This window comes from Myotis davidii, unplaced genomic scaffold (assembly GCF_000327345.1).
Source record: "Myotis davidii unplaced genomic scaffold, ASM32734v1 scaffold327, whole genome shotgun sequence".
NCBI classification, from domain to species: Eukaryota; Metazoa; Chordata; class Mammalia; order Chiroptera; family Vespertilionidae; genus Myotis; species Myotis davidii.
In genome coordinates this window covers 4,040,474-4,064,179 of record NW_006298628.1, presented here as the reverse complement: position 1 = coordinate 4,064,179, position 23,706 = coordinate 4,040,474, and the positions used below count along the sequence as shown (strand labels likewise).

The following is a 23,706-nucleotide window of genomic DNA, read 5'->3' as shown; positions in this document are numbered from 1 at the left end:
ATCTTTAAAAAATAACTATTTGAGCCGAAACCGGTTTGGCTCAGTGGATAGAGCGAGAGCCTGTGGACTGAAAGGTCCCAGGTTCGATTCCGGCCAAGGACATGTACCTCAGTTACAGGCACATCCCCAGTGGGAGATGTGTAAGAGGCAGCTGATTGATGTTTCTCTCTCATCGATGTTTCTAACTCTCTGTCTCTCTTCCTCTCTGTAAAAAATCAATAAAATATATATTTTAAAAAAAAAAGACAGGTTCTTTTTTTAGATGAGATGAAACGTTTGTGGTTGCTTCTGAATCTCTTCTGATAGAAACTAAAACAGGGAGCTGCCTTTCCCAGAAGTTTTCCTGTGAGGTATATGAATTAAAGGGGATGGCCTCGGAGCACTTAAGACTTGTGATGTCCCGTCTGGCTTTACTGCTTCTGATACTTGGTGTGCTTTCACGTTTAGCTCCTGATTTTCTTTTTTTTCCCTCCCATGTCAGGTGTCAGTGTGTCTCTGCCGTGGGGTGCCTTGCTTTTCCTGAGAAGTCCTAGCCAACTCTTAGAAATATGACAGGACTCAGACACATGTCCCGGTTACTCCTTGTAGGCCTGCACACGCCCCTCCCCACTCCCGTTTTAGCTTTTTGGTCAGAAGTCTTACTTGGTTCACTTTTAATCTCCTTTTGTGGGCTTGGTGGGCAAGGACTAAGTGGTAGCATTGTGGTTGCGTATTGATTAATCAGTGTGTGGATTGGGGTGGACAGGCTTCCCTTTTAGAACACTTGCTGGGTCTGATGTGTGGCCTGGGGGGCTGTCAGGGAAGGGCAGAGCAATTGGCCATGGCTGTGGGTGAGATGGCAGCAGGTTGTGCTGTGGGTCTCAATCAGTATTGGGACAGACCAGAGACCGCTGCATGGTTCCAAAAATTGTGCATTTTCACTCTGTTAATGTTTTCTAACTACTTCTCGCCTTAGACTTAGCATGTAATGCAGAAGTGTGGAAAGGGGCTGACTGGAAGTCCAGGGTCCTGGGTTAGATCTGTAGGTTCACCTGTGATAATGTAAATGGGTTATAAGTAGATCAGGGTCGAACAGATGGTGCTCAGTAAATACTATTTGCCTGTCGCTCTGTGTATTCTTGTTAAGAACAAGAGGCTGTCTATGTCCATAGAACTTGACTCAAGGATTGTCAGGCTGCCTGACCGTGTGTGGTGTGTATGTGTGTGTGTCTTTATTGATTTCAGAGAGGAAGGGAGAGATACAAACATCAATGACGAGTGATAATCATTGATCGGTTGCCTCCTGCATGCTCCCTACTGGGGATCCAGCGTGCAGCCTGGGCCCTTGACCGGAATCGAACCTGAGACTTTTCTGTCCGCTGGCTGCCACTCTATCCATTGAACCAAACTGGCTAGGGCACCTTACTATGTTTAAATAACTGGAATATCTTGAGAGCTACAAGGAATGCCAATGCAAATCAAATGCAGCATGCAAAAACAGATCCTGATAAAATACTAAAAATGCATGGTACTTTTGCTGACAAAGAAGAAAAAAGCCCAAGCTAAAACAGACAGCAGTGACTGCAAAGAAAAGGCCTGGTCAGGGAAAACCAAATTCAGCTAATACCCAAGGAAATGCAGCATCAAGTTCTCACTCGGGTCGCCGATTACCCTCCAAACTATTTTTATTTTTATTTTTTTAGATTTTCTTTTTTTTTTAAAAATTCAGCTAATACCCAAGGAAATGCAGCATCACGTTCTCACTCCGGGTCCCTGATTACCCTCCAAACTATATATTTTTATTTTTAGCTTTTCTTTTTTTTAAAATATATTTTTTTTATTGATTTTTTTACAGAGAGGAAGGAAGAGAGATAGAGAGTTAGAAACATCGATCAGCTGCCTCCTGCACACTCCCCACTGGGGATGTGCCCGCAATCCAGGTACATGCCCTTGCCCGGAATCGAACCTGGGACCTTTTCAGTCCGCAGGCCGACGCTCTATCCACTGAGCCAAACCGGTTTCGGCCAAACTATATTTTTTATTTCTTAATAATTTAGCAAAAGAGACTAATGAGATGTTATCTATGCTGTTTAATTGGTTACCTGGTTTCAAGGAAGTGTGTTTGGTGGCTGAGAGGCATGGCATTGCATTTGTTGAATTTGGAAACGACAGGCTGGTGCCTCCAAGGATGCTTTACAAGGATTTCATTAAGGTCATGCTGTCCTGCCATGAAGAGCGCCTGTGCTGAGAAATAACATTTGGGATAGTTGTCTTTAAAGGATTTGGTGTAATATTTATACCATTTGGTCAGGCCATTTTAATAGTTGGGAGGTGGGGTAGTGATAATGAACTTTTTGTGCAGGTTTTTAAAAAAATTACCTAGACTTTCTCTAGCCTTGGTGAACTATGAAATATGAAGGCCTCATTTTTGTACAATAAACTTATGAGTTTGTATTTGGAAAACCTAAGGTATGGAACGTACTTAATTCCAACAAATTCTTGGATGCAGTAATTTTTAGATCAAGGTATGTACTTTCTTGAGGGTTTGTTATGTACTGATTGGAATATTGCCTAATGAATTAACAGTTTGGCCTCGCCATGTATTCAGTCTGGAGCGTGGGGGGCGGGCAGGCTATTCCCTCTTCTATACTAGGATCTTGACAGTATCCACCCATTGGGTGAAATGGGAAAAAGTATAGGAAGTGTTTAGCAAGTTTCCTGCATACATCTGTCCAAGTGGGAAATGTTGGGGAACTAGACGATGTATAAACTGCTTATTATGGTGGCACTGGGACCTGACCTGAGAGATTAATGGCTGCTGTCCTTTTTCCTCCTCAGTACATCCAGCGGTGGTAATTCGACAACGAAAGTCATACCGGAGAAAAGATGGCGTGTTTCTTTATTTTGAGGATAATGCGGGGGTTATAGTAAACAATAAAGGGGAAATGAAAGGTAAGAAAGGACCCACATTGTTCCTTAGATCTTTGAGATTGGGTGATTTCATTCTTGGATCTAGGAGTACAGGCAAAGGAGGGACCCTCTGATCTTGCCCGACACCTTTCTTCTTTTATGCAGGTTCTGCCATCACGGGACCAGTTGCAAAAGAGTGTGCAGACTTGTGGCCCAGGATTGCATCCAATGCTGGCAGCATTGCCTGATTCTCTGGTGTATTTGTAAAGGAAAAACCCATTAAAAATTGATGACATGAAATGCTTGCCTACTCTTCATTTCTACATGGCGCTCTTCTTGACACCATGTAACTCCCCTCCTTTGAAAAACAAACTACTCCGCAAACTTTCCGTGTATGTATATAAAAAAAAAAGATAGTCTTTGCACTGTGGTGAGTGTACAGAACTTTTGCAACATCCCAATTTCTGCTATTAAAAAACACACTAGATATTTGGGTTTGGAGTCCGTAAAGAAGTGGCAGGTACTACTTGATGATAGGATACCCCAGAAAACTGCTGTGCAGTGAGAAAGATATTTAAGACTAGAGGCCTGATGCCCGAAATTCGAGCAAGAGTAGGCAGGCCTTCCCCTGGCTGTTGTCACCGGCTTCCCTCTGGCACCTGGGACCAGTGGGAAGCTGGCTTTGTCCTTCCGGATGTCTCATCTAATTAGCATATGTATATATATGCCAACCTCTGTTTTGAGAATAAAAGGAGAGGATATAATTGTGTTAGCACAATAGGCATAAGTCCTGGCAAGTTGTGCCTGAAGGTATTATTGTAGCTTTTCTTTCCAAACTGAATTAGGTGAGATATTTAGGGTATGGGGAAAGAACACTTTGCTGGTTTGGATTAATAATGCAGCCTCATATATCTAGTATATGAAAATACTCTGCCTTTAAGTTGGGTATAATGTAAGGCTGAAAGAGTACATGAAGACCCTGCCTAGCTCAGTCACTTGAGATGACTACCTTTTGTCCAAGATGAGGGATGGAATGTACCAGGACTAGAGAGCAGTGGTTTTCAACTGGAGGAATTTTTTTTTAATGTGGCCAGGCCATATCCGAGACCAATTAAGTCAGACTGGAGGTAGCATCAGTACTTTTAAAAGCTGCCCAGATTCCCAAGGTGTAGCCGAGACTAAGAACCAGTGCTCTGTTTTGACTGCTGTGGGCAAACTACGGCCCGCGGGCCAGATCCAGCCCGTTTGAAATGAATAAAACTAAAAAAAAAAAAAAGACCGTACCCTTTTTATGTAATGATGTTTACTTTGAATTTATATTAGTTCACACAAACACTCCATCCCTGCTTTTGTTCCGGCCCTCCGGTCCAGTTTAAGAAACCATTGTGGCCCTCGAGTCAACACGTTGGCCCACCCCTGGTTTAGACTGAGCCTTGGTTTCAGGAATATTGAAGTCTCTAAAACAGACTTTCTGCTACTGCATTCTCCAGCCTGGTGAACTTCAAATCTGTGACAAGCCCCCAGGTCCTTTATTGAAAAAGAACCCTGCTGCAGGCATGGGTTGGTGGTTGAGTGTGGACCTATGAACCAGGAGGTCACGGTTTGAATCCTGATCAGGGCACATGCCCAGATTATGGGCTTGATCCCCAGTGTGGGTGTGCAGGAGGTAGCCGATCAATGATTTTCATCATTGATGCTTCCATCTCCCTCTCTGAAACAATAAAAATATATTAAATATGTTAATAGTAAATCCCTCCTTGAGCCTGTAAAAGGATGAATAGCACCTCAGAGCTGGTGTGAGCAGTCCGTATAGGGCGCTTTGATATATAAGCACCTATATGAGTTTAAGGGGAAAATTTGGGAAGTAAAAAGTACCTGAGGCCATAACTAAAGAAAATCGTTTAGGTTTTGCCGTATCCTATCATATATATTGTTAGCCAGAGGAAAAGGTATGGCAATATGTCAACCTGTTTTTTTAGAGGGGCTGACAGGAAGAGAAATACTGATGGGAAGAATTGGATGGGGAGGGAGGAAGTGCTTTAAGTGCACTTAACTGGAAGTCAGGAGACTGAATTCTGGCTCTGGATCCACCAGTAAATGAATTTAGCTCCAACTTCCAGTTCTGTAAAATGAGTTGGAAGTAGATGCTATTTGAACTCTTTCTGATCCATCTGGGCACATGATTTTCAACAGAACTGAGTTGGAAAAATGCATATGATAAGGTGGGAACAGAACCTTGTTCTTAAAGGAAAGCGGGAAGCTGGGCCCGACCGCACTCACAAGGCCCGCATTCAGTAATCCCTTTTCCCCTTCAGTCTCCTGCTCATCCCGCTGGGCCAAGCAAGCAACTTCCCCCGCAGCTCTAAGCGCCCACCCGGTTGGATGGGACAATGGGGTTTGTGTCGCAGGCGTCCTGTCCTGAGACCACGTAACAATGCGCGGGGGAGCCCTCTGCCTGGACCCTCCCACTCCCACCAGAGGGGTCCTTGGAGGGCGGTGGTCGGGATGGTGCACTTGTGCGAGTATCCTCTGCGGTTGCAGAAGGGCTTCATCTTGGATGGGGTGGCCCTGAGCACCATGGCCCGCAACTATGCGCACTTGAAGCCCAAGGTCTGGTCTGCGATTCCGCCTTACAATGCGCAGCAGGACTACCACGCCCGTCGGTACTTCAAGAGCCGTGTGATTCCGCCCATTTTGCAGAAAACCGGTCAGGTATAGGAACTCCCCAAAGCGCCCCACTGTTTGCCTGCAGAGGTTGTCCCTGGTGGCGGACTGATTTCCCACATCCTGGCATCTCACTCCAGCGCCCTCCCACCAGGGAGATTTTTTCCCCCTCCCCCGGCCGCCAACACACACCCCAGTTTTCTTCATGCTCACACGGACCTGGCCCAGGTGATGACAGGTATTGAACCTGAGCTCCCTGGGCTCACAGAATCACCTTCTAGCCCTGAACTTGAGAATGACCTCATTTTGGGTTTCTGCAAGCCTAGGACACCTGACTCAAAGTCCGCTTCTCCCAAACCGATTTCATTGTCCTTTTTGATGTCATGGACCCGCCCTTTGGGGTGACCTCACACTGCAAATTCTCTAAAAGCTCGAAAATCTGTGACCTCAGTGAAAAAGACAAAGACCCACCAAGTGCCACACCCTCTGTTCGGTGACGTCATAGTTACAGTGGGGCTCACCCCAAGGAACCTTGAGCTGAACCTCCCAACCCTCCTTGGGTCTCCCTTCTCCCCAGACCTTTCGGGGGGGAGCGGGGGGGAGGGCGGGGTTTGCCCCTGCCCAGCAGACTACTTCCCTGGGGTCAAAGATTCTGAGGCTATATGCTAATGGTTCCATTTTAAAAAATATATATTTTATTGATTTTTCACAGAGAGGAAGGGAGAAGGATAGAGAGTTAGAAACATCGATGAGAGAGGAACATCGATCAGCTGCCTCCTGCACACCCCCCACTGGGGATGTGCTCACAACCAAGGTACATGCTCTTGACCAGAATCGAACCTGGGACCCTTCAGTCTACAGGCCGACGCTCTATCCATTGAGCCAAACAAGTCAGGGCCCATTCACTCTATCCACTGAGCCAAACAAGTCAGGGCCCATTCATTTTTTTAAAAATATATTTTTCTTGACGGGAGAGTCATAGAGAGGTAGAAACATCGCTGAGAGAGAAACATTGATCGCCCTACTTGGGGTCAAGCCCGCAATTCTGACATATGCCCTGACCGGGAATCGAACTGTGACCTCCTGGTTCATGTGCCCACACCCAACTACTGAGCCACACTGATTGGGCTGGTTCCATTCTTTTCACCCCTTTTGCCTCCACTATTGGTGCCTATACCAATATTGGTGCCTATACCAATACTGGACACAGTGGTATGAATACGACTTAATGGGGGTCATTCCATGAAGAAATCTAGGTTTTTTTGTTTTGTTTTTTTTAACCCCAAGTGTTTGTGCACGTGCATGTTCAGTACAAATATATATGGACACACATCTGTGCATGCCATGTTTGAGTGTGTACTTGCTGTTTACTCATATAGCTTTTATGACAGAAGGAGCTGTCATATGGGGAAGCCTTTGAAAAGAATATGGCTTACACACTTTTGAAATTTTCTGTTCTGTTTTGTAAGTAGCTTAATTGTCACAACCACCATTTGTGGTAGGTATGATTTTCATTTAAATGAAAATAAGGTTTTAAAAAAAAGATAAGGCTTATTGAACGTTTACTATGCCAGGCCCTTTATTTGAAACATCTCACTTAAATCTCACAGCAACCCTCCTTTTACTGATGAGGACACGGAGGTCCAGAAAAGCTGTGTCATCCGCCTAGGTCACGCAGCTTGTTAGTGGCGGAGCTGGAATTGGAAACTGTCTGGCAGCAGACACTGAGCCCCTAAGGGTCAAGCTACACAGCCTCTCCCTGAGAGGCAATAGAGATCATAAGTATATTTAATCTTTCTGGCCCTCTTACCCCTGGCTGTGACCTCTACCCCCTCCCCACAAGCCATAGGGGCCGCACTGTGCATGTCTCAGCATGGGGGCGGATAGTCCTTTTTTTTCCCTAACCATCTTCTGTATTCTCTCCCTCCCTCTCAGGATCATGGAGGTACAGGAAGGGACGGCTGGGTAGTGGATTATTTCCACATCTTCGGGGAAGAACAGAAATACATCAACAGGAGAAACTGGGCAGGGGCAGGCAAGTGGTCCCACCTAGGAAGAGTGGTGTGCATCCCACCGTTCAGCGAGAGAAAGTGGGTGTAGAGAGACCTGTTTGGGGAGAAGAGGGCCAGGGACTGCATCCTCCAGCCTTTCTTCTTAGATAAGAGCAGAAGCTGAAACAGTACTCCCCATAAGTACTTACTGAGCACCTACTGCATGTCGGGTGCTTTTTACCCTCACACTACCCCCATGTTACAACCTGGGAAACTAGGACTGAGGGAATTAAAGTGATTTGCTCAGAAGGGCTGAGCAAGGATTGGGATTCCACTTTTCTAACTCTAAAGCCTTTATCCCTCTCATTGCTCCGAGGCAGGCTGTCTCCTGCTTATCTTACAGGCACAGTTAAGCAGCAACAGGAATGGGAGAGTTGAGAGATATTTTTCTGACACTCCTCCTGCCCCAATCCCACCACCCTGTAGCCACACTCTATAGTCACATGACCCTTTGTAACATTTGGCCACACTGAGCACATCAGTGTTCTCCAGATAGATTAGAGGCAAGAATGGAATTCCTCAGTTCTAGGAGCAAGGCAAGTTTGGCCAAGCCCAGAAATGTCTGACCTCATGTACCATTCATACTCCTCCTGCACGCTACTCACACTCCTCCTGGTATGAGGTTGGGTTTCAAATAGCCATCTGTTTCCTTGACTTCACCAACCCTTGGCTTTTTGGTAAAGAGGCTTGAGACATTGGAGGACTGAGGGCTCCGCTAGACATGGGGAGCACAGCAGCTGTAGCTGGGTTGGTATTAGGAAATCCCAGTGGAAGTGGAGAAAGCAAGAGGGGGCTGCCTGCAGGCTCAGGCCTCTCTCTCCATCCGCCAGGGCATTCCTTCCAGCAGGTGATCGGCCATGACTACTACAATGCTGATGTGAAAGCGATCAGGGGGTACAACGGTCTGTTTGGCTACCGCAGGAACACCCCAGCCCTCCGCCAGTGCCCATCTGTTTTCGGGGAGGTCACCCGACTCCCTCTCTTCTAACAGCAGCTCTTCCTTCCATACCCCTTGAACTGAGTTTCTATGACAGTTGCTTAGATGAACTCCCAATACCATTTTAGATAAACATTGTTTTTAATCTGTGCCTCCAAGTGTGCTGTTTCTTCCCCGAGTTTCGGGGGGAGGGGGACTAGTTTCTCTAGTCTCAGCTTTTCTCCCCAGTGGAGAGGAGGTGAGAGGAGAAAGTGCATCTCAGGCTTGTGCCTTTACACTCCATGCCAACCAGTGCCAGGCTTGCGAGGCCTCCCTCAGTCCTCCCTTGCCAGTGTGATACGGAGGAACCACAGACCTAGCCCTCAACAATTCTCCCCCAGGCATCTGCAGGGCTAGGTCAGAGCTGGCTACTGTTTCCACCACGAATGGAGCAAGCAGGGTGGCCACACAAACTAAGGGAAAGGAAATGGGGAAGCTGGTACATTCCGAGGGTTTGGTGCAGGGTGGCCGATGGAATTTCGGTTTGATTGTTTCTACTTAACCTCCATAAAGTAGCTCTGATTTAAGGCAGTCGGCGCTGTGTCGAGGTTTGAGGAGAATGCGTGTTTTTTTAAAAAAATCCTTAATGTTTTTGTTTTGTTTAAAGTATTACATATGTCTCCTTTTCCCCCGATTTACTATTCACCCTCCCTCCCACGCCCCCCGGAGTGCGGGTTTGAAAAGCCGTTTGGAAAACCTGGGTGTGTGGGGGAGGTGCCGGGCGAGGCGACCGGAGCTGGTCCACGCTGGGGGATCCACGCTGGGGCCTCCCCGCGAGACACCGATGGAAGCCCCAAGAGGGACGCCGCGGCGCGCTGCCATGACAACCGAACTGCTGGGCGAGGCCTACTAGCCACGTAACTGACTACAGCAGCGGCGCTGAACACACCCATCGCGATGGCAGACGTGGTACCAACCCGAGGGCCCAAAACGAGGCCGCGGACACCGCGACCTGAGGGCCTCGAACGGCAACACACCACACGTGATGCTCCTGCTACGTAGCGTCACAGAGTAAAAACGTCATCACCCTGCGACGCTGTCGCCGTATTGGAACGCCCTCCCGGAAGTAGAATGTAGATCCGGCTGTGAAAGCGGCCGCCGGTGGCCCCCGAGAGCAGACCTTGGGCGATCGCACCTGAACTGTTTCTCTGCGTTTCCTCTCGCTCCTTCCTGAGTCTTCCAGGTCCACGGAGTGAGGACACGTCTCCACCATCATGGGGGGCGGAGACCTGGTAAGTAAGGGAGGCCTCGGCCGGGAGGACTGAGGCTGGAGACAGGGTTGGGCTCGGGACGGAATTGGTGGGAGTGGGTAACCGTGGCAACGCAGCCTCGCTCTCGCGGGGGTGAAGTTGCGGGGGGCGGGGTGCCGGAGCCCTGGAGAGGGGACGCATCGCTAAGGCCACGGAAGGACTGAGCGGAGACCTGGGGAGGTGGGCCAGGTGTGTCCCCAATGGTGGCAGGTGTTGTTTGTGTGTGTGTTAGGGGGGCCCTCGGCTGGAAACGCCCGGGGAAGGCCCGGGGGCCAGGGTTGAAATCATGGGTAGGAAAGGAGGCAGGTCTCGAGGACGCGTCCCGGAGGCATTATTTCGTATATCTTGTCTGGGGACACATCTGTCTTTCTCAGCTAGGAGTTCAGAGCGACGTCCTGGGCTGTAGTAGGCGTGGTTTATGCCCCGTTCTTTCCCTTGAGCCATGTCCTGGGGTCCATTTTAAGGCTGAAAGGATGTTCATGTCCACCTTTTCCGTTTCTCCTTCAGTGCTGCATTCTTATCTATAGTGTCAGAGTTTTCTCCTGAATTTATAGCACTTAATATACGTTAAGTGGCCATTGCTCTTAAGCAGAATAGTTCGTTTGTACAGGGCTGAGGCCCTAAATTGGGCAGTGACCCACGAGAGCATGGTGCAACATCAGGAAAATGCTAACTTCTCGGAAGTTTAGCTAATCAAATCAGCACATCAATTAAGTCACCTGTCCAGTAGTTGTTAGAGTTTGTCAGATGTTATTGAGTGCCAGTACTCCATCAAGGTTCCTCGAATTTGGTGTGTTCTTCGGAAAACTGCCTTTAGAGACAGGAAAGCTCTTTTTCTTTCTAATGGAAAATGCAAATTTTAAAAAAAATTGTTGAAACTATTACAGTGGGGCCTTGACTTACAAGTTGAATTCATTCCGAGACCGAGCTTGTTAACTCAAATTACTCTATCAACTCAATGCAAAAAAATCGGCCGAGAGACAGCTGGTATCTCAAAAAACTCATTAGTTGGGACACTCGTAAGTCAAGGCCCCACTGTACGTATGTCCTCCTTTTTCCCCATTAACTTCCTTCAGCCCCCACCGCCCCAGGCTCTCGCCACCTAATTGTACGTGGAACAGGAAAGCTCTAATCCAGGGTTTCCCAGCCTCAGTGCTATTGACATTCAAGGCTGGATAGTTCTTTGTTATGTGTGTGAGTGTGTGTGTGTGTGTGTGTGTGTGTGTGTGTTCCTGTGCACTGTAGTATGTTTACCAGCATCCCTGGCTTCTAGCCACTAGTACCACCCTTCTCCCCCACTTGTGCAACCAAAAATGTCTCTAGACAGTGCCTCCCCATGCTTACACTCTAATTCTTTGGGGTGTGTGTGTGTGTGTGTGTGTGTGCCTGTGCATTGTACCAGCATCCCTGGCTTCTAGCCACTAGTACCACCCTTCTCCCCCAGTTGTACAACCAAAAATGTCTCTAGACAGTGCCTCCCCATCAGCTTACACTCCATCTCCAGCCACAGTGAACTGTTTGTGCTATAGTCTTTCTCACCACTGTGCCTTCACCTGTGTGTGCTATTCTTTTTGGAAATCCTACCCCTGCCTCCCCTCTTTCTACATTATCAGGTTAATTTATAATTGTTCTGAGATGTCATTTCTTTCAGGAAACTCTCCCTGATTGGGAAAGCTGGGCCAGAGCAGTGGCTCTTGGGGAGGATGGAGAGGAGAAGGGTAAGGGGTGGGGGGAGATGAGAACCAAGGGGAGACTCCTGGGAAGGAAGGTTGGAAGAGGTACTAGATGGGGGTGTAAACCATGCAAGTGTAAGGCAGGTTAAATGAGCCGAAGGAAAAAAGAAGGCTGTTCATAACAATGAATGTTGCTTTACAGAGTCTACCTTTCCATCTCCTTGCCCCATTCCTCCTATATTGTCATCACCAACCCTCACTTCAGACATAGCCAATGGAAGTCAGACTTATGTGCATTTCAGGCTAAAAGTGTTAGAAGGGAATTCAGGAGGGGCCTTTTGTATCCTGAAGCTTTGTGCACTTGACCAAAACCCCCTGGTGTGTGAGAGGTTGTGGGTGCCAACCTTGCCATTGTTAAAGACAGTCTTGAGCTTCCATACGCCTGCCTTGGTGTGATTAGGGTACAGAGGGCGGGTGAGGCAGGGCCGGTTATACTTACCACCCATCCACTCCCTGAGTTGTCTCTCCCTCCTCTCAATTCCCACAGAACCTGAAGAAGAGCTGGCACCCGCAGACACTCCGCAATGTGGAGAAGGTGTGGAAGGCTGAGCAGAAGCATGTGGCTGAGCGGAAGAAGATCGAGGAGCTCCAGCGGGAGTTGCGGGAGGAGAGGGCCAGGGAGGAGATGCAGCGCTACGCCGAGGATGTTGGCGCTGTCAAGTGAGCCAGGGCTGAGGGTGGGCATGCGGGGCTGAGGGTAGGCCTGGGGGGCTGAGGGTGGGCCTGGGGGGCTGAGGGTGTCCTGGTGGGTGGGGAACTGCAGGACTAGCCCACAGGTGCAGCATCCAGCTCTTGCACAACAGCTGGTTAAAAGCAGGGGTTTTGGAGTCAGACTGACCTGGGTTCTGAGGCTGGCTTTGCATGGACGAGCCTCACCATGTAATTGGGGGCAAGTTTGGGAGCCTTGGTTACCTCACTAGACCCAGGAGAGCGAGAGTTCCCAGTTTCCAAGGTTTGTGGAAGATGGACTGAGATAACATGTGGAGGGCTTGGTGTAGGCCAAGCTCATGGTAGATGATTGGCAAGTAACCACAGCTGAGGGTAATTGCTGCTACCTGCCTCTGGTGTGTGTCAAGGCCTCATTCCTCCTTTTGTTTGTTTACGTATTGCAGGCTTGTTTTAGGGGGGCAGTGAGGTCTCATGGAAGGAGGTGGATAGTGTGTCTGTCAGTAAAAGCTATGTGACTGTGGACAGTCCCACTCGATGTTACCCTACTTGTTTCCTCTTGTGTAAGAGAGGATAGGAGTAGCAGGTAATAATTACCCATCTTGTGAAAGGAGGTGGGAGTAAATGTGTTCTGAGGAAAATTAAAATCATGAAATATGCAGGGCATTTCTAAATCAGAATTGAATAAAAGCTACAGGAGACTAAACTTGAGTAATCTATCATTTTTCTTTCTTTTTTTAAAATATATTTTTATTGATTTCAGAGAAGAAGGGAGAGGGAGAGAGAGAGAAACATCAATGATGAGAGAGATTCATTGATTGGCTGCCTCCTGCACGCCCCCTACTGGAGATCGAGCCTGCAACCAGGGCATGTGCCCCTGACCAGAATCGAACCCAGGACCCTTCCGTCTGCAGGCTGGCGCTCTATCCACTGAGCCAAGCCGGCTAGGGCCATCTATCATTTTTCTTGTTTATGTCCTCGTGGGCACGTGTCCTGGGTAGTGTGTAGCATGTGTCCCCCATTGGATACACAGGGCTTTTCCTTAATAATTCCATGACAGGAGGATTTGTGACATTCAAGGTTGTGTGCATGTGAGACCTAGTTTCAGTTCATGGAAATGGAATTATGAAACTGGTTGGGCATTAATTATTCTTATTAGCTTGGCTGGAGTGGCTCAGTGGTTGAGCGTTGACCTATGAACTAGGAGGTCCATAGTTCAGTTCTAGTATATTAAAAAAGTATATTTAAAAAAAATGTCCGGCCCTACCTGGTTTAGCTCAGTGGATAGAGCATTGGTCTGTGGACTGAAGAGTTCTGCGTTCAATTCCAGTCAAGGGCATATGCCTGGGTTCCAGGCTTGATCCCAGTGTGGGGTGTGCAGGAGACAGCCAATCAATGATTCTCTCTCATCATTGATGTTTTTTTTTTCTCTCTCTCTCTCTCTCCCTCTCTGAAATCAATAAAAATATATTTAAAATAAAAAATTAGATGTCCAAAAGCCCTGGCCGGTGTGGTTCAGTTGGTTGAGCGTTGTCCATGCACCAAAAGGTTACTGGTTTGATTCTCGTCAGGGCACATGCCTAGGTTGTGGGCTCGATCCCCAGTAGGCAGCATGCAGAAGGCAACCTATCAATGCTTCTCTCTTGCATTGATGTTTCTCTCCCTCTCCCTTTTTCTCTCTCAGAAATCAGTAAAAATAATATTTTTTAAAATGTCCAAGGATGTAACCAAGAAGACGTTCTTTATGCCATAGTTGTTATATAATCTTAAAAACAAACACACAAAATAATCATATTTAAAAAACAATGTAATGTTATAGATAATGCTGTTTTGATGAAAAAACATTGCTGCTTGCAGTGTGAATGGGGTATTAGCTGCTTCAACATAAGCTTTTATGAATTCAGCGTGCCTTTATTGTTGTATGAGGGTTCAGTTTTCTCACCACCAACTATAGGGAAATATTTGTTTGGCATGATACTGTGACATAATTGCCCCCCTCTTTTGGCGTGAAAGCATAATTTTGTGATCAGGTTATCTCTGGTCTTTTTTCACTGTCTCCATAAATGTTGTGTCACTGCTTGTGCCAATATGACAATGAGCACCAAAACACACAGTGAACACAACTGCATATGTGGTCACTGAAATTGGTCTTGGTAACAAGATTATCAGAATATGCTTATTGTTTCAGATTATTCTAGAAATGAAAGGACAATATAGAAGCTTTGTAGAAGCCCTGGGCAAAAGATCTGTGCCCCAGGTTGAGGAACATAGTTTTTCCTCATAAATTGCTTTAGGTGGTGAAAGTGATCTTCGCTAAGTGGTAAGCTTCATGCTGGCAGGCACCATTTCTCCCTGTGTGCCATGGGGAGTACTGTGTTTAGCCCATCTTAGGTGCCTGTAGAATGAGTCCTGCTCTGACCAGCTATGGTTATCTATCCTTTGTGTTCAGGTTTTGTGTGTAGGTGTCTACATTTTCTTTTTTTTTCTTGATCTAGGAAGAAAGAAGAAAAATTGGACTGGATGTACCAGGGTCCTGGTGGGATGGTGAACCGCGATGAGTACTTGCTGGGGCGCCCCATTGACAAATACGTTTTTGAGAAGATGGAGGAGAAGGAGGCAGGCTGTTCTTCTGAGACAGGACTCCTCCCAGGCTCTATCTTTGCCCCTTCGGGTGCGAATTCCCTCCTTGACATGGCCAGCAAGATCCGGGAGGACCCACTCTTCATCATCAGGTACTGAGGAGGGGCTGGGAAGGGGTTTTGTTACAGAGATGCTTAGTAGAGTGTTTCTTAGCTTCTCACTTCACAGCTGGTTTCCTCTTAGCTTTTATATATATTGTAAAAGAATTTGTCTCCATTTGGGCTGCTTGATGTTGGGAAGGAGGTTCCATTATGGGTGCCTGGTATAGGCCATATGGGAAGAGATTGGCAAGTGGACCAGACCAGACTAAACCAGACCAGATTTATTCATTTACTGTTGTCCCTTAATAAAAAATGCGAGGTAGAAGCAAGGTGAGGAAGACGGGCAGCTTCTTGGGAATTTGGAGATCCGCGGCCATCAATTGATAAACGGGCTGACCCCGTTTACCGGACTATTGGGAAGCCTTGAGTGTGAAGCCCAACAAGAAACACACCAGCTCTCTTGCACCACAGGGAACCAGCGTGGACTTTCCTCACAGTATTCAGTCCCTTATGCAGATTTGGGGAAGGTTTCTGGCTTTTACACCATCATGTAGATTTCAATGTAGGACCTGCCTACATGCCTTTCGAAAAAAGATTGCTACATAGAATTGTGGAGAGTGGAATGAGTGACTTAATCTCCTTCCTAAAATAAGTTGTTATGATTTTTATAATTTTCTCTCTTTAGGAAGAAGGAAGAAGAGAAAAAAAGAGAGGTATTGAATAATCCTGTGAAAATGAAGAAAATCAAAGAATTGGTAAGTAGTGCATCAAATGAGCACCAGGGGTATCTTTTAGCTACTTTAACATGAGAACTTCACTCCATTTACTCTTACTTTATGAGAAGGAAAACTGGCTTTAAAACTTTTTGTCTTTTAGAGACCTTTTGCTGGAGATTTTATGCAATCTCAATTTATCAAGCTTAATTAAGCTTGATTTTCTGTTTTATGTCTTTTGGTTGGGAAAGTACCATGTGAGGGCATGGTTCCAGAAAAAGAGGGGTATGGGTTATGCCTGTGGAAAGCATGATCATCCAGTGTGTTCAGGAGAGCAGGTGGCAGACTTTCTAGGGTCCATGCAGCATTCACATGACATATGTGATTATTTCTTGGATCAGTTGGCAGGGAAAATGTAAAGATTGATCTTTCCGTTCCCACATGCTTTCAGTGAAGTTGGAATTCTTTTGACAGATGGATGTCCTAGGTAGTGGTTCCAGGGACTGGTTAAAAACTCAGATTCCTCCAGAGCCGGTTTGGCTCAGTGGATGGAGCGTCGGCCTGCGGACTGAAAGGTCCCAGGTTTGATTAAGAAAATTATTTCTTCATTACCAATACATTGCCACTGACATGAGTCCTTAAAATATATTTTAAAAAAACAAACAAAAAAAACTCAGATTCCTAGCCCACCCACCAGAGATTGTGTTCACGAGTCTGGGGGCATTTGTGTACAACCAGGGGTGAGCCCCTCCCGCTGTTGACAGGGCTGCTCTGATAATGTCCTGGCCCCCTGTAGATCCACAGGCTTGGAGTTCGGTAGTTTGTGCATAACCGCGTCCACTCAGAAGGATTGACAGGGGTCTCAGTGATCTCGTGTGCTTATGTTCTGGCATTTTCTAGCTGCAAATGAGTCTGGAAAAAAAGGAGAAGAAGAAAAAGAAGGAGAAGAAAAAGAAACACAAGAAACATAAGCACAGAAGCTCCAGTAGTGATCGTTGCAGCAGCGAGGATGAGCGCCACTGGGGGAGGTGAGCACGTGGAGGCGGGCCTCCCTCAGGGATTCATTCACTCACTCATTCCACAGACACTGAACGCCTACTCCACGCCGGGAGCTGCCAGGGCCTGAGGTTTCAGCGGTGAACTCATACACGGGCCCTGTGCCCACAGAGCTGGCCATCTAGCACTCGAGTTCCTTGGAGATCTTGGCGTGACCCCGTAGCCCTGTGGGTGGGTCTTCGGTCAGACAGCCTGGGTATGACTTTCATCTCAGCTGGTGATTTCTCTGAGACTGAAGCAAGTTTTATGTGGGCTTTTTTTTTTTAATGCTTTAATGGACCCATCTGGGCCCATTCTGTATATCTTCTCTGTGGGAGCAGTGAGCACTGTCACTGCTGACTCACTCTTAGTCCCTGGAATAGCAGCACGAGGTGAGAGGAGAATGTGTTCAGGCATCAGGGCTGAAAAGCTGGTCCCATGTTTTTTGTTTCTTTCTACAGGAAAAACATGACTGTGCTGATGCATCTTCCAGCACAGACAGTCCACTCCCAAGTCATAGCTGGGAGGTGGGAGGTTTCAGCGGTGAACTCATACACGGGCCCTGTGCCCACAGAGCTGGCCATCTAGCACTCGAGTTCCTTGGAGATCTTGGCGTGACCCCGTAGCCCTGTGGGTGGGTCTTCGGTCAGACAGCCTGGGTATGACTTTCATCTCAGCTGGTGATTTCTCTGAGACTGAAGCGAGTTTTATGTAGGCTTTTTTTTTTTTTAATGCTTTAATGGACCCATCTTCTCTGTGGGAGCAGTGAGCACTATCACTGCTGACTCACTCTTAGTCCCTGGAATAGCAGCACGAGGTGAGAGGAGAATGTGTTCAGGCATCAGGGCTGAAAAGCTGGTCCCATGTCTTTTGTTTCTTTCTACAGGAAAAACATGACTGTGCTGATGCATCTTCCAGCACAGACAGTCCACTCCCAAGTCATAGCTGGGAGGTGGGAAAGGTCACCATTGAAGCAGGAAGCACATTTCAGCACAAGAGATGTAAACTGGACCTTTTTGCATTTTTTTTTCCCCAATGAGTGTGTGTTTTAATCTTTTAGGTCTCAAAAGAAGATGGTAAATTCTTCCTCTGTTTTACCCAAAGTTCCTGGGTATGGTTTACAGGTAAGGACGTGGGCTTTGCAGAGGGAGTGGGACTTTTGAATGTGCCAACTTGACAGCCTTTTAGATACAGAGCATTTTAGCAGCCAATCAAACGTGGGAAGGAGCGAGTTTGAGCAGCCAGGACTGGGGCTGCTGGGAACAGGCCCATGCCCTAGCCCTGAGCTGAGGGCCCTCTGAGCAGAGAGGCTAAACCATAGGGGAGTGTTTAGGCATTCTGTCCATCCCTCTGCAAATAATTTACATGAAATGCATATATTTTAAGTGTACAGCTTGGTTATGTTCAACAAGTGCACACCGCTCTGGATTCCTTCTTTTCCCTCAGTGTGTTTAACTTCAGGCCCTGTGCTCCATGCTCTGCCTCTTGCTCCTCCTCAGGCTGCGGTGAAGAGCCAAGCGAGTTTAGGTGGTTGGGTGGGTACACTCTTTTAAATAATTCTGAAGATAACTTTCCTAAGTTTCGCTGTGAAGGGATTAATTTACCCAGTTGTCTCCTTACAGAACCTCAGTGCTCATCCATTTTCTTGTCTCACTGCATTGTCTCCTGAGTGCTGCATTTTCCTAGGAATAGCCTTTCTTCCTTTCCTTGATGATACAGATCAGGGACTCCGACCATAGCCAGCGTCTGCAGGGCCCTGTGATGGCTGAGCCAAAAGGAGTGCATGGGTGGAAGAATCACTCCAGGTCCAGGAGCTCCTCCCCCTCACCTCCCAGACATGCCAGCAAGAAGAGCACCAGAGGAGGGTCCCGGGACAGGAGGTCTCGATCCCCGGACAGAAGGTCACGGTCCCCAAGGCCAAGCAAAACGTGAGTCTTGGAATTCGCTGTGAAATAACCTGTGCATGCCGGGCGCTGGTCACAACAGGTGATTTGCTCTTGGTGATATCTGTTCATTAATTTTCCTAAATGTCTTTGCTTTGTTACTCCCTTTACATCATTTGCCCCTCACCTCACTGTAAAGCTCAGGCCCCTAGAATGACATATTTTTTTTAATGTTTTAAAGTGGTACATACACACACACACACACATACATATACACATTTCTTACTGATTTCAGAGAGGAAAAGAGAGAGAGAGAGAGAGAGAGAGAGAGAGGGAGAACCATCAATGATGAGAGAGAATCATTGATTGGTTGCCTCCCGTATGCCCCCACTGGGGATCGAGCCCACAACCCGGGCATGTGCCCTTACCGGGAATCGAATTGTGAACCTCTTGGTTCATAGGTCGATGCTCAACCACTGAGCCATGCTGGCCAGGCTAGAACTACATACTTACCTATTTGGAATCTCTAGAGCAAGTTTAATATCAAATCTTACGTACCTTTATGCCTTTGTTTTCCTTCCACTTCTGCCCTCTGTTTCTTCAATTTGGATTATAATTCTAACACAGTTAGCTTTTCTTCCATCGTTTGAGGAACATGATAAAAGTCCTTGTGTTGAAAAAACTTTTCTCCTCTCTGCCCTCTGTGTCTGTTACAGGCACAACTCCAAGGTAAACAGGAGAGAGAGAGGCCGAACGAGGAGCCCATCACCTAAAAAAGAGGCCTACCAAAGGCGGCACGCACCTGGATATACCCGGTGAGTCAGGAGCCCAGCAGATAAACTTCAGCCCCACAGGCCTGAGTCTAGGCTCGGTTCAAACCTGGGCAAAGTGGACAATCTCTATCACCTTTTTGCCCAACCAGCTTTTTTTATTCTTCTTGTCAACTTTTAAACGTCTGCCCCTCACAGTGGGAGGCACATTGAAGGGACAAATTAATTGTCTCTCAACATCTGTAAATTAGAGATTTCCATAGAAAAGCTCTTCTTGAGAGCGTGTCCCTTACTTGAGCATCAGCTGAAAGGGAAGCAGGGGACTCTCCTGAGGGCAGACAGGACTCTGTGTTTGAGTTGGGTGTGGAGTGGGCCAGACAGAATAGAGGCATGCAGCCCTGGAATCTGAGGCTGTGCCCATGAAAGGCTCTCCCTAGGGGTTGCAGTTGCTTTTAGTAGAAGTTTAGATGAATGAGCAACTTTTATGAACTTCCTTTTACTGCCCCTACAAATTGGCTGCACATTAAAATGACTTGGGAAGCTTAAAAAAAAAATTCCCATTACCTAGCTACGCCCCATTATAATCCCTGGGTGTGGGCCCAGACACTAGTATTTTGTTGTTGTTCTTAATCCTCACTAGAGGATATTTTTTCATTGACTTTTAGAGAGAATGGAATGGAGGGGGAGAGAGACAGAGAAAAAAAATCAGTGTGGGAGAGAGACATCGATTGGTTGCCTCCTGCACACGCCCTGACCAGGGCCAGGGATCGAGCCTGCAACTGAGTTATGGTATGTGTCCTTGAGCAGAATCGAACCAGGGATCCTTTAATCTATGGGCCGACACTTTATCCATGAGCCAAACCGGCTAGGGCCAGACATCAGTATTTTTTTAAAGCTCCCTGGTGATTCTGATGTGCAGCCAACGCTGAGAACCACTGAGAGTCTACAACATCTTGTATTCACTGTGTTATTAGAAGAGAGGTGGACCCTAGGTCCCTTTTAACTATTAATTGCCTGATTCTCTAAGTTTCCAGGGAACAGAAACTTTTTTTAAAAGTTTATTTCTTTTTAAAAATATTTTTATTGATTTCAGAGAGGAACGGGGAGGGAGAGGGGAGGTAGAAACATCAGTGATGAGAGAGAATCGTTGATGGGCTGCCTCCTGCGCTCCCCCTATTGGGGATCAAGCCCACAACCCTGGCATGAGCCCTTGACTGGAATGGAACCCGGGACCCTTCAGTCTCTAGGCCGATGTTTTATCCACTGAGCAAAACCATCTAGGGCTAAAAAGATTTATTTTTGACTGGCAACTTCCTGCCTGACCAAGCAAGGTATTTGGAAGGAAAGAAACTCATCCTGAGTTTGACAGTAGGTTAATGTCTGTGGAAAGAGCAGGAGGTGTGGAACCTGAGGTCCTACCTGATTTCTCTTCTCCCCGAGGTGGTTCCGGTTTTTTTGTTAGTAGAGAAGTAGACATGTTGGGATGGTTTTTGTGTTCAACAGAAAGCTCTCATCAGAGGAACTTGAGCGAAAACGGCAAGAAATGATGGAAAATGCCAAGTGGCGGGAGGAAGAGAGGCTGAACATCCTCAAGAAGCACGCGAAGGATGAGGAGAGGGAGCAGAGGCTGGAGAAGCTGGACTCTCGGGACGGGAAGTTTATCCAGTGAGTGTATCTTCTTCCTGCCCAGTGGCTTTCGTAGCGATGGTCCCAAGAAGGCAGTTGGGCAGCTGGTTCATTCCTTGTGTTCCCAGTGTGCCTGTGTCTGTGCCTGTGCCTGTGTCAAGAGATCATGGAGCTCAGTCTCCAGACCATCTTTGTTCCCACTCCTAGCTACTGGCCAGAGAGCAGGATGTTTTCATTTGAGGGGAGGAGAAGGGAATTGGTATTTTCACTGAATCTCCGTGGCCTGCCTTTTAAATCAGAATTCATGGCTGAGGAAGTCTTTCCAGTGAGGCTTTGGCTATTTTCCAAAACATGTATTTTCCCTTTGAATCTGGTTTAAATAACTGAGTTCCAGATGGGGGCAAAAGTAATATATGTGGGCTTACAAGAGGGTGTGTTTTTACAGCTGTTTTGTGGCTAGCAACCTGTTTCTTCTAATTTTGCTAGATGACCAGTTGACACGTCTGTCACTTACATTCGTCTGTCTTCTCTCCCCAGCCGCATGAAGCTAGAGAGTGCGTCCACCTCCTCCCTGGAGGACCGGGTGAAGCGGAATATCCACTCTTTACAGAGAACCTCGGTAGCCCTGGAGAAGAACTTTATGAAAAGATGAAACCATCCTCTCTTGCTGGTTTTCCTGAATGTTCCAGGGAAGCTGCTGACCCTTAAAAATTGTCTTTATGAGTTCAAGTGACTTCTTCCACAGACGTCAAACCACCACTGTTCAAAGTGACTCTCCTCCGCTGACTCCTGAAACAGCTACTTCCTTTGAGAACTTGCTTTATGGGACCCTCAGCAACTTTTGCTGGGTGCAGAGTGGGTTTTGACTGTTTTTAATGGTGGGCACTGGGCCATCTAGGTGTGAGCACTCCTGCCACTCTGGAGGGCTGCTTCCTGTGGTTGTGATTCGTATTGTCCCTCTTTCCTCCCACTTGTGTGAACACCTATTCTACCACCTCAGCATATGCCAGTCCTTTTAGAAACCTCACTCTCCTGGCACTGAGATAGATTGTGCTCACGAGGGTAAATGAACATTTACTTGATTTAGTAGATAGGTGACAGGGTGATACCAGGTTAGGGCAGAGCCAAGGGAGTGACAAAGAATCTGTAAGGGGAAAATATTTTTAAAATCCCTAAATGAACTGTTGGAACCATTGGACTTTCAAACAGTACCAGTATAGTGTGTGTGTGTGTGTGTGTGTGTGTGTGTGCGCGCGCGCGCGCACAAATGGTAATTTTTACATGGTTTTTAAAAAATGTTAGCTTTGTGAGAATATCTCGTTTGGTAAGTGGCTTTACTATGTAACGGAACCGCATCGTATCTTGTTATTGAGTAATACAGTAAGGCAGATCAGCTTTTTTCCCCCTTTGCAAATCCAGCTAGTTTAGGAGGGGCTGGGTGCTTAGAGTCTTTGATGTGAGAAGTGCAATGATGAAGTCAAATGATTTTATGAGTCAGGACCAAATTGGCAGTATGCTCCCTGGCTCTTAAAAAATAAATAAAAATGGAAGCTGTTTATATTTTATGGCTTCCTTTTATCATGTAGTAATCCTATTACAATAATTCTAGATTTCCTGAAGCTGTTTGCTACTATTTTTTAGTCAGTTATTAAAAAACCCAAAAAGTTATGGTTCCAATCTCCTGTCTTCTTTTCCTTCTCTATTCTTTCACCACAAGCCCTCATTTGACCCATGAACTCTTTCATAGGCACTCTTGACCCACACATTAGCTGAACTATTCCTTTTCTACTAATTCCTAATTCTGCTTAAAACAAATTTGGATTTATATTTTTGAGCGCTTATAACACAAGGCACTGTGATATTTATTTATTTATTTTAAATATATATTTTATTTTTTACAGAGAGGAAGGGAGAGAGTTAGAAACATTGATGAGAAAGAAACATTGATCAGCCGCCTCCTGCACATCTCCCACCCGCAACCCAGGTACATGCCCTTGACCGGCATCGAACCCAGGACCCTTCAGTCCGCAGGCCGATGCTCTATCCACTGAGCCAAACCGGTTTTGGCGACACTGTGATATTTAAAACCTAGTCTTCATAGAGAAAGTAACAAACTTGTTAATCACTTCATCCTCTTCCCCTATGATAGGGGTAATAATGTATCTAATGTTACTTGGTAATAAAGGCTACATTTATTTTTGTAACTGCTTTAAGAGCTACCATGCGCTGAGAAGCAAATTTGCATATTTCCATTCAGAGCACTATGACCCATCATTTAGATCAAATACCTGGAGATCCTTGGTCCGAGAGGAATTATGTAACAGATTTCATGAAGTGAGCCAGAGAATAAGATGATTATGACTGTTGTAGGACAGGTGTCTTAAGGTGCCAGCAACCTCTTTACTTGACCCTTTGGCGGGAGGAGGCCCGGGCAGCAGGTGGGTGAGTGGGGAGCCCATTCATAAAACCCTGGGCTCCCGGCCGGCTCTTCTCATTGGCCCTGGGGCGGAGGGGCGTGTCCTGTGGGTGGGACGCTGCCTAGGCCCGGGGGAGTGGAAAGACCCACGCTGGGGTGGGGCGAGGGGGCGTTCCTTGGCTTTCCCTGCAGGACTTCCTTTTCCCTCCGCTGCTCCTCCTCCCCCCCGGGGTGGGGATGGTATGTCCCACCCTCCTCCCCTCCCTGCGCCGCCATCTTGGCACATCAGGTTGCAGGAAACAGCCAAACCCTGGCTTTGGGGGCCCGAAAAGGGACCCCTCCCCCCAGCCCTT

At 47.0% G+C, this 23,706-nt stretch overlaps 3 protein-coding genes across 3 annotated transcripts in view; all 3 read left to right on the top strand.

The window, feature by feature from the left end:
- RPL23 (ribosomal protein L23) overlaps positions 1-3,189 on the top strand; it is a 6,030-nt gene extending 2,841 nt beyond the window's left edge. Inside the window, exons 4-5 of the mRNA XM_006774290.2 lie at positions 2,818-2,931; positions 3,055-3,189. Of these exons, the coding sequence (XP_006774353.1) occupies positions 2,818-2,931; positions 3,055-3,137 (197 nt within the window). The 3' untranslated portion in view covers positions 3,138-3,189. The remainder of the gene's footprint in view (positions 1-2,817; positions 2,932-3,054) is intronic.
- Positions 3,190-5,394: 2,205 nt separating this feature from the next.
- Positions 5,395-8,592, top strand: LOC102766478 (chromosome unknown open reading frame, human C17orf98). The gene is made up of 3 exons (XM_006774289.1): positions 5,395-5,601; positions 7,489-7,588; positions 8,435-8,592. Exons 1-3 carry the CDS (start codon positions 5,395-5,397, stop codon positions 8,590-8,592), a joined length of 465 nt encoding a protein of 154 aa, XP_006774352.1.
- A 1,015-nt stretch (positions 8,593-9,607) lies between these two features.
- Positions 9,608-22,605, top strand: CWC25 (CWC25 spliceosome-associated protein homolog). The gene is made up of 10 exons (XM_006774288.2): positions 9,608-9,812; positions 12,051-12,223; positions 14,725-14,961; positions 15,596-15,665; positions 16,524-16,651; positions 17,719-17,782; positions 18,378-18,586; positions 19,258-19,356; positions 20,815-20,976; positions 21,475-22,605. The coding sequence occupies exons 1-10, from the start codon at positions 9,795-9,797 to the stop codon at positions 21,587-21,589; spliced, it is 1,275 nt and encodes a 424-aa protein (XP_006774351.1). The 5' UTR covers positions 9,608-9,794; the 3' UTR covers positions 21,590-22,605.
- The last annotated feature ends 1,101 nt before the right edge of the window (positions 22,606-23,706 follow it).

What these genes read in the sequence shown, in the direction of transcription:
- LOC102766478 (XM_006774289.1), top strand. Translation starts at nt 5,395, where the DNA reads ATGGTGCACTTGTGCGAGTATCCTCTGCGGTTGCAGAAGGGCTTCATC. An exon ending in TTTTGCAGAAAACCGGTCAG is followed by an intron (nt 5,602 to 7,488) that starts GTATAGGAACTC and finishes CCTCCCTCTCAG; the next exon opens with GATCATGGAGGTACAGGAAG. An exon ending in GAGAAACTGGGCAGGGGCAG is followed by an intron (nt 7,589 to 8,434) that starts GCAAGTGGTCCC and finishes TCCATCCGCCAG; the next exon opens with GGCATTCCTTCCAGCAGGTG.
- CWC25 (XM_006774288.2), top strand. An exon ending in TTCCTGGGTATGGTTTACAG is followed by an intron (nt 17,783 to 18,377) that starts GTAAGGACGTGG and finishes TTGATGATACAG; the next exon opens with ATCAGGGACTCCGACCATAG. An exon ending in CGGGACGGGAAGTTTATCCA is followed by an intron (nt 20,977 to 21,474) that starts GTGAGTGTATCT and finishes TTCTCTCCCCAG; the next exon opens with CCGCATGAAGCTAGAGAGTG.